This window comes from Hippopotamus amphibius, chromosome 8 (genome assembly GCF_030028045.1).
Source record: "Hippopotamus amphibius kiboko isolate mHipAmp2 chromosome 8, mHipAmp2.hap2, whole genome shotgun sequence".
In the NCBI taxonomy this organism is placed as follows: Eukaryota; Metazoa; Chordata; class Mammalia; order Artiodactyla; family Hippopotamidae; genus Hippopotamus; species Hippopotamus amphibius.
This window is the reverse complement of record NC_080193.1, coordinates 97,938,363-97,956,129: the sequence shown is the minus strand read 5'-3', so window position 1 is coordinate 97,956,129 and position 17,767 is coordinate 97,938,363. Positions and strand designations below refer to the sequence as shown.

Below are 17,767 nucleotides of genomic sequence, written 5' to 3'. Positions count from 1 at the left end.
GCTGGTCATCCTTGTCTGCCATTTACGAGACTGCTGTTTCCCTTCGTGTTTGCCGTTGCTACCCTCTGCCTGAAATTGTGTGCCTCCCCCCTGCAAATCATAATAGCGTGCCTTATTTGTATTCTTTATTTCAAATTCACATGCTTCACTGGTAGCCTCCCCTCCTCTTGGGTGGTACAGGGTAGCTATCCTCAGTGTGTCCATTTTCCTCTTTGCAAACTTCGTTACTTCACTGGAGTATATTTATTTATGCTCTTTTCCCCATTCCTTCATACACATGCCTCAATAATTTCTTTAAGGGTAGGGACCTATGTCTATCTTATTTCTGTAGTTTCAGTTCTAACATTGTTTCTGGCACACATATCCCTAATAACTGTTTACCAAATGAATAAATAAAATTGCTACCCCTAAATGCATTCAAGCACAGGAACAGTAAATACCATCTGATATTTGACTTAAGAACCCTTTTAACCTGGGTATTTACTCATTAAAATTGCCTTCTTTGTGCCTCGGGAGATAACTGGTTTCTCATATTCTCTCAGTTCTGATCCCTTATTTCTTCAAGAGGAAAATAAATCCTTAAAACATCATCTATTACCAGTTCAGTGATGGGGGGAATAGAAATTTTCAGTTCTTAATATCTGTTAACACTTTCTCATTAATGAAAGACATACTTGTAATTAGTTTACAAGAGAAAAATATGCTGTATACTGTAAGATATGTGTTTGTTCTAGACTTAGTAGCTAAGTTTTGCCCAAGTTTGGGAACAGTTACATTTTAGAACATGACTTATTTAGCATATGACATTCTAAAGGCTTTTATGTTTCTTCAAAGCTAGCATATCTCTTGACCTTGGGTAAGTTACTTAATCTCTTTGAGCACTTCGTATTTCTGACTCTAAAATGGAGATAACCCTTATTCTAACCAGTCTGATTTCTTCGAAGGGAAACAATGAGAAATTGAATATGAAAGCAGGTGGGAAAATGTAAAGCACTATATAGATAAAGTGGTATTTAGTGTTCAAAGGAAGTCTGTGTTACATATTTTTATATTATATTAAAATAGTTTTTTGGTTTTTGTCATTGGGGGGAGTTTAAAAGTGGGGGGCATGGGAAGCATTTGTAGTGTTTTTTCAGAAAGAATATTAATGATTAGTTTCTTTCACACCAGTGGAATACTTAACCTAGCAGAAGGGTCATCCTTTTGCTGCTAAAAAGTTGCTTCATATTAAACATGAGTATTCCCAAGGAGGTATCTGTGATGGTAATTTTTTTCCATGTTCAACACCATAGGTATCTATGCCAGCAGCTCACGCAACATCATCTGCTCCCACCGTAACTTTAGTACAGCTGCCCAATGGGCAGACAGTTCAAGTCCATGGAGTTATTCAGGCGGCCCAGCCATCAGTTATTCAGTCTCCACAAGTCCAGACAGTTCAGGTATGTGTATAAAAAGTTCTGCATCTACTTTCATAACTGTTTTTTATAGCCATGCCTCTCTCCTTTCATTATGAAAATAGGAACATATCTAGTTCAGAGTTGATTTTACTTTACAGTGATTGTGGAATATGCTGCATCTGTATAGTCACCTTAAGTATAGGAACATATATATACACAATAACAGACATATAAGAAAAAACTTTTTCTTAAACTGAAGAAGAAAAAAAATTGGTTGGGGAAAATCATAAAGTATATGGGATAAAGTGGAAATGTTGGGAGAGACTATAAGGCTGATGTACCTCAGAGAAAATTAAGATATAAAAATAATAACTTTAGTTATTTTCTAAACATGCAATTGGGGGAAAAAAAAACCCTTGTCAAAAATTAATAACCTTACCTAAGATATTATTTGAATGTAGAGAAAATCCAGCTATGTTTAGGATTCTAAGTTAGAGTGTATAACTTTGAAATGATATATTCAGAAAGGGCACCTTAAGAACCAGGCATTTTTCCATGCATGTTATCTTATTCTTTGGAGAGATTGTTCCTTTGGTTTGGATCCAAAGGGAATAAAGGCATGTAAACCTGTACTTAACTGTAGGGAACCTAGGGCAGTATACATCTTTGCGATGAGTTTAATGGGGAAAAAAAAAAAACTTCAACATTCATTCAAGTAGGCCATAACCCCAGCCTCCCATTTCATATTTTTTGCTTCACAGTCTTCCTGTAAGGACTTAAAAAGACTTTTCTCCGGAACTCAGGTGAGTCCTAGGTCCTAGATTTGGAGAGAACTATTTTTAGAAAGGAAGGTGAGAAATTATTCTTTATATCTTTGTCCCTCTCTATAAACTTGGAACTCAAGGTTGAGTAAAAATTTTAGAGATCTTCTCGGTCTAAGCCAAACTTGTTACCCACCCAGCCCTTAGTCTGTTCCTTAATTTCCCTATATAGTATCCTACTCCCCCTCCTTCAAATGATAGTCCAGCATTACTTGGTACTTTCAGAGAAAGGAAGCTCTATCTCCAAAGGTAACTGATTTATAATTAGGGGTAATTGCTAAAATATTCTTCCCTGTGGTGAACCAGAATATCTTTCTGAAACTTTTACCTAGTGGTCCCAATTCTGTTTTCAGAAACTAGTTAAGCAAATTTAACTCCTTTTTCTGTCGGACTGCTTCCTTTTCCCCATCTCGCACATGCTTCCCATTAAAAAAAAAATGTCCAGACTAAGTAAATGCCTGTTTTTCTTCAGGCATTTATATATGATATAGCTTTGATTCCTCTTCACCATCCTTGTCTTCTTGTGGGTGAGAGCTGTTATGTTTTCCTTGAGTTTAGTAGCCCGATTGATTGATACTTATAGACGGGAGAAGTCCCTCCTTTGTCCTGGAAGCGTTCTGTTAGCATCACCAAAGGATATACTAGATTTTGTCAGCCATATTAAACTATTGAGTCATTGAGCCACTGTTAACCCACCTCTACCTCATTTTGTCCCTGTGCTTTTGGTTTGCTTGGCCATTTAAGGGAGCGGGGGAGAGAAAAAAAGAAAGAATGTTTTGATGTAAAATCATCAAGTTGTATGCATTTACATACTGAAAGATACTGGGAATGGAATTTGTTGTTACTGAGTAGGAGACAATATAGTCCAGGTAAAGACTGAAGAATTTGATATTTGTATGGAACCACACTGACTGAACAATAGTCTCCTGTCCTTTGCCTTAGTTTTCATTTCACTGAATGCTGCCTAACTATTGTTTATACTGTGTATACCATTACTAATTCCCTGTTCATATCTTTCTCTTGATAATAGTGGAAAGAACCTGACCTGCTAGTCAGGAGACCTAGATTCCAGACCTCACATTAACCTTTACTTTTTCTTTTTCATTTACAGTAAGAGGTCTTTCTATAAAGAACACAAAAATTATCACAATTTCCTAAGATTACAAACACTGGTTTTAGTATATGATGTCTCATTGTTGATTATATTCTTAATTTTAATCTTTACTTTGAGATAAGAATAATAACAATAACTTGGACCTGTGGTTATATGACCATTAACTTTATAGAAATGTGTATTCATCTTTTCAGAAATACATTTTTCCATCAAAGTGAGCTGTGCTTATAATTAAAAGCCTGAATTCTACAAACAGAAACACAAACAGCTTTTTTTTTCTTTAAAGGCCCTAAACCTTGGAGAAGCTATTAAACTTTAATGATCATTTCAGCTGGTTAATAGTGATTAGAATTAATAACTAGGAAGTGGTTTATATCAGAAGACGTGATCAGACGTGATCGAACAAGGAGAGAAGTGATTCCTCAAACTTCTCAATGGGAGAATGTTGATATTCTAGAACAGCATTTCCAAAATATACAAGGTACATTTCTCTTGATGTGAGAATAAGATATTAAGACTTCTGTTTATCTTTTTTCATCTCAGTATTAGAAACTAAGCTGTACTAATATTTCATGTATGGCTTGACATGTGGTGCCCTACCTTTATCCTTACGTATATGTACAAGTCAGATCTCACAGATTATGTAAGAATTCCACAAAAATAATGGGAGTTGCAAATGTATAGAAGTTAACAGTGACATCCTCACTTTTCATTTGTTAGTTTTGGATGCGTCTTTAATACAGTGCAGTTAAAACATTTCAGAGGATTTATGAATTATGTTACCTAAATTATTACATTCATTCCTTCAGTGAATTTTTATTGATCACATGCTGTGTGCCAGTCACTGTTCTAGGTGCTATGAAAGACAGCAGTGAACAAATAATACTTCTCTATTCTCATGAAGATCACATTTGAGCGAAGAGAGACAATGAAAAAATAAAATATGTCAGGTGAGGATAAGTGCTGGGAAGATGATTAAAGCAGGGGAAAGGGATAGAGAATGATGTGGAGGGAAGGGTGTTTTGTTTTATGTAGGATGGTCAAGGAACACAATGAGGAGAAAACTAGAAAGCAGTGAAGGAGGATAAGCCACACATAAATAATAAAAGCGAGTCCAAAGGCTCAGAAGTGAGAGTATGCTTTGCATACCAAAGAATAGTAAGAAGAAGTCGCCTGAATAGAGTGAGCAAGAGGGATAGTGGTTGGAGAGGAAAGTTTTGATACAGTCTTTATCATATAGCGACATATTTGAGTTGCTTAACATAAGGATGAGTTACTTGTTTGTTTTTTACATAAGACAAGTATTCCACAGTTTCTGATCTTTTTAATGATGGCAAGCAAGAGATGGACTTGCAAGGGATATGTTACCTAACATATTCATCTATGCTTTCTGAGAGAAAGTGACATTTTAACAATGCATGAGAGAATAACTGCATTTTGAAAGGAACTTGTGCTGTGGACAGAGCATTTTGCATATAGAAGTTTGGAAATGTTCCCATACTTTTTTTTTTTTTTTAAACTGCAAACAGTGTAAATTTGTCACCTAGCACTCACATCTATATACTTTTAAAACTCTGGAAATAGAGTTTTCTGAACTATTCAGAAGTCTTCTAGAGTTTCAGTAGCTGTTGAACTTATTTGTTAAAATATAAAACCTTTTAGTAGCATTATAATAACTGACCAAGAGCCAGGGAGATGAAAATATACTGGTAAATTTCATCAAATTTTGTGTACTTGATAGATGAAAATGAAAAATGATTGTTTTATTTAGTGAGCCTAGCCAAAAGTGCACTTACTTTCATCTCATGTGTTCTCATGTGTTCTCTTTTTCAACAATAGCAGATGTTAAGTCACATTTCAGAAAGTCCAAGCTTAGAATCAGATTTTTGAGTCACTGTTATAAAATATTAAATGATTTTTTAATGAATTATATTAAAGCACATCATTCTCACTGTTATGAAATATTAAGTGATTTATCTTTAAGAAATTTACAAATTATTTTAATATTTATACTTATCCTAACTCTTTAAAAATTAGTTTTATGATACAGATAACACTTAAAACTTGCAAATAAATATATATGCTTACATTAAATGTTCTTATTTATAAGGGAGATCTGCAGATCAAAAGAGTTTGGAGATTATTGCTCTAGACTTTTATTAAACTTCTTAATTCAGTGAGTAAAAAACTGTACCTAAACCTGAGTCTGGACTTTACCCAAGGAAAGTACTTAAGTTTCCAGGGGACCATGTATAGCTTGAGAAAACATCTAATACAATCATTTTTAAAATTTTGTTGTAGTCACCGTATATTTTATTTTGAAATTTCAAATAACATCAAAATAGGAAGTTTTTTTTCCCCCTTATAAACAGAAGGAATGGGTTTTTGACAAACTAAGAGAAAGTTGAGAAATACAGATCTAAAATTTTACATGTACAAGTGGTAGTTTGTTTTTGAAAATTTCTTGGCTTTTGAGTGGCCACAGTCAAAGACCTATTTAAGGAGCTCCGGAAGGAGTTAATAAGAGAGGCGACAGGAGGTGAGGACCAGAGGAACGGGCTCTGTCACTGGAATGTGATGATCGTCTGTGAAACTTACAATTAGGATATAAATTTTCATGCAGTTATTTTTAATAACCTATTAAATACATATTAAACTATTACTGTTTAATTTAAAAAGATTTTGACATGATTTTTAATGGTCTTAGAAATGTGGGTTCAGTGGTTTTGGGGTTTTTTGTTTTTTCATTTGGTTTTGGTTTTGGGAGTGTGGGATTGGGGTTTTTTGTTTGTTTGTGTTTTGATAGTGCATAGGAATTGGCTTTATATTCATAATTCTAAGTTCTCTCTGGATAGTATTCCCCCAAAGAGGAAATGTTACACTCATTGTGTAGTATTGAATAGTTCTGAATTCCCTTTACATTTAAAAAGTTGCAGTACATACCATTTCCATGAAATCTTAAACAAACTAGTGACTATAACAAAAAAGAAACAGACTCACAGATATAGAGAACAAAGTAGTGGTTACCTTTGGGGGGAGAGGCAATATGGGAGTAAGGGACTAAGAGGTACAAACTATTATGTATAAAATAAGCTATAAGAATATATTGTACAACACAGGGAATATAGCCAATATTTTATAATAACTGTAAATGGAATATAGCCTTTAAAAATTGTGACTAACTATACTGTACACCTGTAACTTATATAATATTGTACAGCAACCATACTTCAATTTTTTTTAAAGTTGCAGTCACTACAGAGTGATAAGTTAATTCCTTTTGTATGAATTGACAAATTCTTTCAGATCTGATGGAATGGGAGACTTTTTGTTCTACTGGGAGCAATAGATCCATTGAGTTTGGGGGGAAAATTTTAAGGCCATATATTAAAAAAGCAGTGTTAATTTATTTCATTTCAAAATTGTCCTATGGGTGTTTACATAGCATGTTTTAAAATTGTTGTTTTATTGACTTTCAACTTAGGAGAGTGTGCCTAAGTCATTATATATCCTTAAAAGAAGGTTGTAAGGATAACGGCCAAGCAAAAAAAGGCAGAAAGAACAATAGAGAAACTAAGATTCTGAGAAGCATTAATGAGGGTAAACACTTGTCAGGGTACTATCCACTTTGAGTTCGGTCTTCTTGTTATTCCTCAAAATTCTGACTCTGCTAAGGCCTTTTTAGAACTCCTCATCAGCTCGACGTCTGTGCAGACCCTATGCAGAGTGGGCTAGATAACAGCAGCTACAGATTAGTAAGAAATTGTTCTGTGTGCTCCTTTTGCAGTAAATATAGCATTTTAACTCTAGAGAATCACAGACTAAATTCAGCCTTGCCTATCTTTTTATATGTCATTTCTGGATTCATTAAATGTTGCCTGTTAATTTTTAGATCTATAAGACTATACTTCTTATACTTTAAAGTGTTTGGAGGGGCACATGCATTACTTTATTGTAGATATATTTTGTGAAGCATTACTAGATTTAGCAAATTTCATTTTAAAGTGAGTGTGTGTTACAAAGCCCTGTGAAAATGAAAATGAGGTTCTGCTCTCCAGAACCCTTAGGCTCAGACCACATACTTGATTTCTCAAGTTCCTCTAACTGTGTTTGTTCTTATTGCCATTGCCGTAAATTTTGATGGGGAGCTAACCCATACAGGCCCTTCTGCCTTGGTTCAATCTAACTTTTACTCTGACCACATCATGCTCACCTAGTTCAGAAAAGAGCAGGAGCTTCCTGCTAATTAGGCGAGAAACTTGGCAGTATAAATCTGACAGACAGGCTTGCCTAGATGAGTGAACTTCTAATCTAAAAATGCTCCTGGGTTGTTGCTTCTGACAAAACTGGTTTGAGATTGGAACCAACAGGATTTTGATGCTGGTAAGGATGTCTAAAATTGAGATGTCAAGTGTTGACAGTGGCTCCACTACTTCGTAGCTTTGTGACTTGGGTGAGTTACTTAAACTCTTTGTGCCTCAGTTCTTCCATCTATAAACTGGACATAATAATCATACTTACCTAGCACCTAAAGTTACTGTAAATATTAGTGCTAAGTAATGTAATATATGTATATGCGTTAGCATAGCATCTGGCATATAGTAAGTTCTCAGTAGTGCCAGTTGCTATTGTTATTATTATCCCATGTAAAATCTGTATTCAACTTACCTTTATTACTTCTCAATCCAAGGATACTTTCCAGAAACGCACAGTTCTTTACCTTAAGGTTTTGCTTAATAAAAATTGTAGAATGCCAACTTTGAAACATGTTTATATGTAGCAGAGGGCTTCTTCCAAAACTGCTAGAAACCATCATCTGAAACACGGTTGAAGGATCACCAGTCTTACTTGTACAATTGTAAATATATTCAAAAGTGTTTACATGGTAGTTAACGGAAAATTTTTGTATAGTCACTAGGCTTTAGTCATTTATTCTTTCCTTCGTGTCAGAAACTTTATTTTACTTGGTAGTTTTGTTATAACTGTAAGAAAACAACTGACAAGTAATATTGATATATTCAGGGTTGATTACAAGAAGTCCTGAAAGAGATGAGGCTGAATTTGGATATCATAAAAGTTTGGTTTTGACAAAAAAATGTTAGGCCCTCTGATTTCTGTAGGATGAGTAAAGAGGAGAGGAAAGGAATGGTATGGTTGTCTCCTATAAATACTGATTTTTTTTTTCCTACTGAAGCATGTATAAGGTTTATATACGTCCTTTTGTATTTGACTTTTTCTTAAAATTCATAAAAATTTTATGGGAACTAAATTTGATTATCAAGATAAAGTTCTTCTTTATTTTCAGATTTCAACTATTGCAGAAAGTGAAGATTCACAGGAGTCAGTGGATAGTGTAACCGATTCCCAAAAACGAAGAGAAATTCTTTCAAGGAGGCCTTCCTACAGGTATGGAATTTAATAGTTAAAAGAATTTAGAATCAAAAGTATAAAGGTACCCTTATGTAGTTGCAGATGAAGAGGTATCAGAAGGCTGATTGGCTGCTGGATTTAGGACCATACAGAATACTCTTTATCCTTAGCTGCTTCTCTCAAATAAGTTGAAGCTGATTGTACAGAATAAGAGCACTTCTTACTCTGAATAGTCCTGGATAAACACTTTTTTTTTCCTTCTGTTTTTGTAGACTGTGCTGGCTCCTGCTTTTCTGTTAAAAAGATTAGAATACACTTGATAAGGTTATACCATTTTCTAGTTATATGTCAGTTCTGAGACTGCACTACCTGCTTCACAGCACATTTCTTATGCCATGGTACATAGCATGGTAACTGCTTGTTAATTTAATGGTTATTTAGGGTGATGTTTTGCTGGTAGTCCCTAATTTTAGGGGCACCTTACTGTAGTTTTATGTTAAGCTACAGAATTTGCCTAATCCATGCCTTGCCTCCAAGATGAACCGAAACTGTTTTTAATACTGTGTAGAAATTGGCTCCATGTCAAGTATCTCCAGGAAGAGCAATTCCACAAATCTTCATAAGCTTACTTCAGAGTTTAATAAACTTCAAACTTATTCTTCCCTGTTTTAGCCTAAATTATTTCCATTTATATATGTTTCTGTTTTTCAAAGGGATGTTCAAATTTTTTTTTCCACTTTCTGGGCTGCTAAACTAGCCTTTTTCTCTATCCTCACAATTAAATTAAGAATCCTAAATAAATACCAATAAATTGACTTTGAGGTCTTAAGAAATTCTGTGTTACCAAATATATATTGTATTTATTTATACTCATAATTTTTTCAAAATATAGCTAGTTTTATCTTTTAGCTTTGAAATATATCTCATGTTAGTAGATAAGACATTTGATCCTGAAGCAAATTCAACCTGGTACTAAACAACAAGCTACATGGCTTCTCTATATATAAATTCTAGGCAGATCTTAATTGTAGACCTTATAAAATATGAGCTTTATGTTAAAAAAAAATCTTTCATTTGCCTTAATTGGCTTGTAGTATCCCAGCGAAGATCGTTATACAGGACTTTAGTTAAGAATCAAAAAAAGATGCCTGAGACCACACATGCATAGAGAAAGGGTTACTTTTATGAGAGATGACAGTATCTTCCCTTACAGTCAAACCTCCATAGTGGAGTATACCATTATTTTGCTTTTAGTTTATGAACTCTTGAAACCTAGCCTCTGTCTTGATTATTAACAAGATCTTTAGCAAAATTCTTAGGATACTTTTAAGTTGGAGAAATAGGAATTAAATAATACATGCTTGATTTTTACTGGAACAGCCCAGCTTTGTAGTGATCAGTTTTTACTCAGATGAAATCCTTGAAGGGTTCTCACTTGGTCTCATCTGGCTTGGTATTTTTACCATCAGTTTAGCTGAACACATAGAAGCCATGCTTATCAGATTTGCAAATGACATAAACTTAAGAGCTAAGTACCCTAATAGATGTAGAATAAGAACCTTGAAAGATCATAGCAGCCAAGGGAAATAGATTGAAACAAATAGGATGAAATGTTGGTTATAATTGTAAAATTTCTGAACTTGAGTTTAAAATAAAATCAGTTATTCAAGTATAGGATTCTGGATTAAGAATTCATCTAAAAAAGATAATTCTGTTCTTTCATTATCATTGATTAGATATGGTTGCCCAAAAAGCCAGTACACTGTAAGACTTCATTGGTTTAAAAAAAAAGAAAACTGCTGTCTAGATTAAGGGAGGGAATTAATCCCACTGCTCAGACCACATTTGGAACACACTTTAAGAGAAAGTGAACTGTATCTCTTAAGGGGAGAAATGTCCAAGATGGTCTGGAGCAGCAATTTGAAAAACTGGAAAAAAAGACTGAGAATGATCACTGGCTTTGTGCAAAAGAGAATTAGATTTATTTGCAGGTCTAGAATTGTAGCTTTTAAACATTTTTTAAACCACAGTAAGACATGTATCTTTACAATTCTCTCTCTCCTCATAATATATAGGTGTGTATGTACACAGATATATGCACATATGTACATACTATATACAGGGATCTGAAGTGCAAGTTATACAAAACTATACCCTTATTATGTGTGATGCTTAGCTATTTTTTATTTGTTGTTTATGTTGGTTGCAACACACTTCATTGTTTTCATGGCCCACATAGGGGTTATAACTTCAGTTTGAAAAACATTGCTCTAAAGACCAATACTACTCAATATATGGTCCACAGCCCAGACTGGTAAATCAGCATCTGGTTATAAATGGAAATTCTCGGGCTCCTACCCAATACCTAATGAATTAGAATCCCTAGGGAGGGGACCCAGGAATCTGTGTTTTAACGTGCTCTTCAAGAGCTTCCTTTGTATATTGAAGTTTGAAAAACAGTGTTCTAGAACAGTGATACCCACATCATGATCTGTTGACCAGCTGTCAGTTCCCAGCCTGTTTAAAATAGTTTTGTGTCTTGTTTGCAAAGAGAGAAGAGAAAAACATTCTTACAATAAGAAGTTTACTAAATAAGAGCAGGCAAATGTGGAAAAGAATGAGGAAGAAATCTTAGAAATGAGAAATACAATCAGGGGAATTATTTTTAAAAAAGCTGTAAGAATATTCTCCAAGGGGAATTACTTTTTTTTAAAAAAGCTGTAAGAATATTCCCTACAGCACCAATAAAGAATATTCTCCAAGGGGAATTATTTAGAAAAAAATCTGTAAGAATATTCTCTACAGCATGTAAATATATAAAAGCCAGTATTATTATAGTTTTACTTTGTAACTCCTCTTTTTCACCCATGATTTGAAAGCCAAATGCATAAAACAATAATTATAAATCTGTTAATGAACACACAAGGCATGAAGATGTAATTTGTTACAATAACTACATGGGGGGAAATTTTGGGTAGACCGTTGAAGCTGAGTTTCAAACTGGTTTGTTAGAAATTTAAGACTTCAAAAATTACTTGGATTAGTGTTTTTTTTCCCCCTTCCATGATTATGTTATTGATTTGAAATATGATAGGATTCATTTTTTTGTTTGTATTCCATTTTAGAATTTTTTCCCATCCTTGTTGATAATTTCTTTTTTTAAATATGTAAAACATTTAACATGGTTCCAAAAGTCAGAATTGTACACACACATACTCTCACACTCCAAAGTGTCCCTCTACCCATCTTTTTTTACTTCTTTCCCACCCACCCCCAGTAGATAACTAATCACGTTAAACTCCCTCTGGTTTATCCTTTCTGTTTTTTTTCCTGAGCAGATGAACAGATACATGAATTGATTTTTTTATTTTCTTATTTCATCTTCATTCTTATACAAAAGGTATCATGCTGTATCCATTATTTGGATGAGCCATAGTTTATTTAACCATTCTCCTATATGTGAGCGTGGAGATTGTTTCTAGTCTTTGCAGTTGCAGTCGATGCTGCCATGATTAATCCTGTGCATATTTATTTTCATACTGTTGTAAGTGTATCTTAAGGATAAATTCCTGGAAGCAAGATTGCTATGTAAAGACAGTTGGTTTCCTAAATTCCCTCCATAAGGGTTGTGCCAGTTTTATACTCCCAACAGCAGTATACAAGAGCATGTATTTTCTCACAGCTTTGCTTACAGAATATATTGTTATGCTTTTTTTCGTTTTTACTAATCTGAGAGTTGAGAAGTTAAAAATCAGGTTTTTGGTCTTTTTTTTTCCCCTCAGTTTTCAAGTTATTTGTATGTTAGGGATATTGGACCTTTATCTGTATTATCTGTAAACATTTACTCCTAGTATTATTGATCATCTTTGATTTTATTTTTGGTGTTATTTGCCATACAAAAGGGTTTTTTTTTCCTGTAGTCAATTTTATTAATCTCTTCTTTAATTGCACCTGGATTTTGAATCGTAGTCCTTCTTTATGTTCATTTTAAAGAGAAGTGCATCTGTTTTTTCTAGTCCTTGTGTGGTTCTGACATGTAAATACCCTGATCCATTTTTAGTTTATTGTCTATTGTTGTAAATTTTATTGATTATTGTTGTAAATTTTTACATTTTAAACTGTAAAATTTTTAAATTCTCTCTTAAGCACTGTCAGCTTTCTGCCAATTTTCTGATTTTTTCCTCTTCTTTGTATTTATCCAGTAAATGTTACTTTTATTTTAGTTGATATAGTTTTCTATTTTTCTAGGAAAATTTTGAATGACTTATCTTCTGATGCACCAGGAGTGCCAAGGATTGAAGAGGAGAAGTCTGAAGAGGAGACTTCAGCACCTGCCATCACCACTGTAACAGTGCCAACTCCAATTTACCAAACTAGCAGTGGACAGTATAGTGAGTAATAGATATTTCTGTTTCAGAAAAATGAGATGAAAAACTAATGGCTTCATTCTCCTTAAAGTAATCTTACAAGTGCCAGCTCTTTTCTAAATCTCAGTTGTCATTATTATATTTCCTTTACTTATATGCAAAGTTTTGTAACAGAAGTATTTTCTTCAGGGTTTAGTTAGGATTGCTCGGGTATGTAAGACCTTTAAATGGCTCTTTGTTTTGTGCAGATGCATGGAGAGTGTTAGAAGTTTTTTGAACCACTACTTAAAACTATATTTCAGTCCTCATATAGCATATGATATTAACAGAAAACATGAGTTTTTGAGATAATGATTCTTTGATTATGTTTAAGGCCAAAAATGGTCTAATTATTCATCTATTTTAATAATTCGCCTATTTTAATAATTCATCTTTCCTTCTAAAAGAAGCATTTTTAAATTGTATTAATGTTTCAGGGTGGGGTGGAAAGGCCTGGTTGCAGTCTACCAGCACATTTAATTATTATTCCTTTTAAGATAAAAGGTAGTGTAGTGAATTATAATAATGTGAACATAAGGACTGCTAAAATTAAGAGGACACTTTGCTTTTTGTCTCACAGAAAGCAAAGCTTTCTTTTGCAAAATTATCAAAGTTTCCATTTCTCTGATGTCTCTGACACAGGTCTCTCTTCTTATCTTTCACCTAAATCTGTTATAAAGTACTTTTGAGTTCTGCTTTCGTTTGATCAAAGGCATTTATGTGAATGGTGCCTTTTTCCTTTCTTTTCCAAATATATTTTTGCCTCCCAAAGTGCCTCACACATTGATGTCTTCGTTTTGATTTGTTCATTAAATCCAGTGCTGCCCATTATGTAGTTTTCCTCCCTCTCTTCCTTAATTACAAATTAAATGTACACATTGAAACTCTTGCTGCATTGGTTTTCTAATGCCCTGGAGTAGTCTGTGTCAGAAATATGTATAAAAGTTTGACTCCCAAGTTCATAGTTTTCCAGTTACAGCTCAGCCTTGGTTTGCATAACTAATTTGCACCAACTGTATTAAAAACAAGTAGCAGACTTTTTAGCTCTACCAAAGATGAAACTTTTAATAGTTAAGTAGAAGGCAGGCGTTTTTGACTAAGCTTCTTGTCCATTCTGTAAGCTTATTAGAGTTCACTCATCCGTTTCTTAAGTTCTTTGTTTGGCAGAAATAGGTACTATCTATATATGTGTATGTGTGTATTTTTTAGCTTTATATCCACATAATTTGAGTTATTCAAGGTGTGTGTTCTAAGACATTGATACATGAACTTCTTCTCCAACGTCGGCATACTTGAGGGATACAGCATACTCCTGTTAGTAACAGACATTCACTTATCGCAGTTCTCAGTTGAACTAGAAATAGAAAGCATGCTCTGAAGGAAAGAAGCATATCAAAATCTCAAATAGGGAAGTGAAGTTGAAGGAGATGAAGCTGAGAAAAATACATGTTTAATTTGGCACACCCCTCCCCTCCAGCAACTGATAGTTGCTAGTTTTAAAGGCTAATGCTTTGAGATTTTAAAGGCTTTGTATATTATCTCTATCCCTTGTTTTCTCTGTATGTGCACATGTGACCTTGCTGGGGCTGATTTAACATTATGTTCTTGATTGTCATTAAGAATCAGTATAATGACCACTTACAGATAAAAAACAATTTTTATATGTTCCTTAACTTATAAAACAAATATATGGTTGTGAAAATTCAAATGGTAGAGGTTTATAGTATTAATAAAAAGTAAAAATCCTTCCCATCCCTCCCCATTAGTAAGACTTTAGTATATATCCTTCCATTCTTTTTCATTCTGTTTATACATGCACATGTCACGTATTTTTATACAAGTGAGACCTACATTATTTATATACTGTAGACAAATATATGCATATATAGCTATGTATGTGGTTTTTTTAAATAGCTACATTGTATTTCACTGTATAAATATAACATTTATGTAAAAATAACACAACAATGCTACATGAACATTCTTTTATATGTGTAGCATCCTGTCCTTAGGATAGCATCTAAAGAGTGGAATTGTTGAATCCAAGCCAGCCTGCCCAGTCACCCTTCCCAATAGCTACACAAATTTGTACTCCTTCAATAAATTGGTTATTTTTTTATTATTATTAATACTGTTATTAGTTTTATCCATTACTTGGTTCACAGTCCCTGATAATAAAGTACTGTTTGCGACATTTTATTCTTAGGTAGAAAAATATGTTTTGTTTCACTAAATAAAACTGTTTTCCTCTTCATTTTGGCTCCTCAAAATCTCAGCTTAGTTTGTATAATTATATTCTTTTCCTTTTAGATTTTGTGGTAGAATCATTATATACACCTAAAGACACATCAGTTACTTGATTTCTATCTTTTTCTTCTTGTTTTAATGAATTTAGTTTTATTGAAAGCTATCTTCAGTCCTTTTGAAATATGAAGTATATAAATAAATATTAAGAGAAGAACAATGATAGGATCAGAGACTTCAGTTTGCAGAGTACTTTCATATATACATGATCTCATTTGATTTTTATAACATTTGTACTTAGTGGCTAGAACCAGATATTTTTATTTTTACAGAAGAGATAACAGATTCAAATAACAATTTAGTGATGGAACTTGGACTAGAACCCAGATCTCCTGATTTCTAGTCTCCTTCTTCTTTCCTCCCACCTTGAGTTCATTGGTATGTAGTCAAGAAGAAAGTTGTGTGTGTTGAATACAGTGGAATTTGCTTATTAACTCTATTTGAGAAATTGTGGTTTGATTCTGTTAACTTCTGATTCTTTCAAGTTATCCTACAGTATTAATCTCAGAATAGTTTTTACATATTTCTTTTTTTCTCCTTATCTAAAATGAGTAAAATTTATGGGATTAGCTAAAGTGGATGAATTATATATGCCAGTGTCTTAATTTCCACAGGTATTATTTACTAAACCAAGTCATAGCCATTAACTGTTATTATTTATTGATTGAACAGTAAATAATCCCAATTTTTCATACACAGATGACTCAGGATGTTAGTTACCCAAAGCTAACTGACAGTTGATCCCAAACTGATTTCCTTCTAACAAACAAAAAGTAACATGCTCAAGTCATACATGTTGACTTGGTTAAAACCCATTATGCAATTTTGTGTGTAATGTGATTTTTAGTCCTTCTCTTTCTGGAAAACTTGAACTCTAACAGGGAAAGTATCTTATTAACTTTTTCCATGTACTGAAAGGTTAATTCAGTTTTTTTACGAAGTGAAATGTCTATTAGTATAAGCCAAAGTTGATTCCTTTGTAACAGATGAATGACAAGTATGATTAATTTTTGAATAATCAACAGATCCTACATGAGAATGCTTGAATAGGTAACCTAGAAATAGCAGTAAAATATTTTTTTCTAAATGATGATCTTGGGCTCTAATTTTAAACTTCATGAGACGTCTGTGATCGTTAAGTTCCATAGGACATTTCAGTTGTTTCATTGAGCGGACTTTTGTTATACTTTATGCATTGCTGAGTTAGAGAACAGAATGCACTGCTGAACTGCTTTATTAATTATGAATTAAAATAATCATTTCTAGGGTGTCTATTACATGCCCATATCTGTGCTAATAAGTACATGAACGTAGAGAAGAAAAGTATTGTGTAGTTAATGCCAGATTAAGTGTGGATCACAGAGTGGTACCTCTTCTGAACGAAATAACTTGAAGTGGTATTTAACATTTTCTCATTTTTTAATTGTTAACTGACATTACTATAAATTATAATGTGGTTTATAGAGTGCATTTGTATTCTAGAAATTGGATATAGGTTTCCTGAGCAGAAAGTTACTTGAGTATACAGAATCCTTCCTTGGTGATGCTATTTGCTGTAATAATTTCTCCTAGATTATGTCTTGCAAATTATTCTGCTTTGAATTTAGTGTGTGTATAAGTCTTATATGGTATTAATTAAACTTGTAACAATAGAATTCATTGGGTTTTAGTTGCCATTACCCAGGGAGGAGCAATACAGCTGGCTAACAATGGTACCGATGGGGTACAGGGCCTGCAAACATTAACCATGACCAATGCAGCTGCCACTCAGCCGGGTACTACCATCCTACAGTATGCACAAACCACTGACGGACAGCAGATATTAGTGCCCAGCAACCAAGTTGTTGTTCAAGGTAAGAGAATTCAGAATTCACAAGTGTGGTAAATTCTTTGATAGGTTAAAATTTTATAGACTCAGAAAAAGTAAGTATGATAGTGCAAAGCACTGTTAAAATATAGTTTTTCTTCATTATAGATACTGTTTTCCATGGACTCTTCTTCCATTATTCCAGTTGGACCAAAATGTCATGGCATAAAAACAACTATTTTCAGTTTTAAAATTATAGCATCTAGATGCCTTAGAGGACTGGGACGGGGAGGGTAGGGGGGGAGTCGAGGGAGGGAGGGAATACGGGGATATGTGTATAAAAACAGATGATTGAACTTGGTGTACCCCCCAAAAAATAATAAATAAAAGCAAACAAACAACAACAACAAATTATAGCATCTATCCTTAACACCTTTAACATTTGGATATAGGAAAAATGGGGTAGGCTAGAGGGAAAGACAATAAAATTAGGAGTTAAAAAAGCTAGATTCTAAATCTAAGTGTATATAGATTTGCTTTGTGACCTT

The 17,767-nt window shown here is 33.6% G+C and overlaps 2 protein-coding genes across 14 annotated transcripts in view; one reads left to right on the top strand and one right to left on the bottom strand.

Annotated features, from left to right (window-relative positions):
• The window catches only part of METTL21A (methyltransferase 21A, HSPA lysine), a 62,972-nt gene that overhangs the window by 11,571 nt on the left and 33,634 nt on the right, over positions 1-17,767 (bottom strand). The window lies entirely within an intron of this gene.
• Positions 1-17,767, top strand: part of CREB1 (cAMP responsive element binding protein 1) — a 55,717-nt gene that overhangs the window by 22,648 nt on the left and 15,302 nt on the right. For 5 of the 9 annotated variants that reach the window (XR_009055050.1, XR_009055049.1, XM_057744791.1 and 2 more), the window contains 5 exons: positions 1,293-1,439; positions 2,159-2,200; positions 8,638-8,738; positions 12,951-13,093; positions 17,083-17,265. Coding sequence is in view for 6 of the 9 variants with exons in the window: in XM_057744788.1 (XP_057600771.1) it covers positions 1,293-1,439; positions 2,159-2,200; positions 8,638-8,738; positions 12,951-13,093; positions 17,083-17,265 (616 nt within the window). In the remaining 3 variants the exon portion in view is untranslated. Of the gene's footprint in view, positions 1-1,292; positions 1,440-2,158; positions 2,201-8,637; positions 8,739-12,950; positions 13,094-17,082; positions 17,266-17,767 lie in introns of those variants that run through there. The other 4 variants (XM_057744790.1, XM_057744789.1, XM_057744792.1 and 1 more) reach the window with 3 other exon arrangements.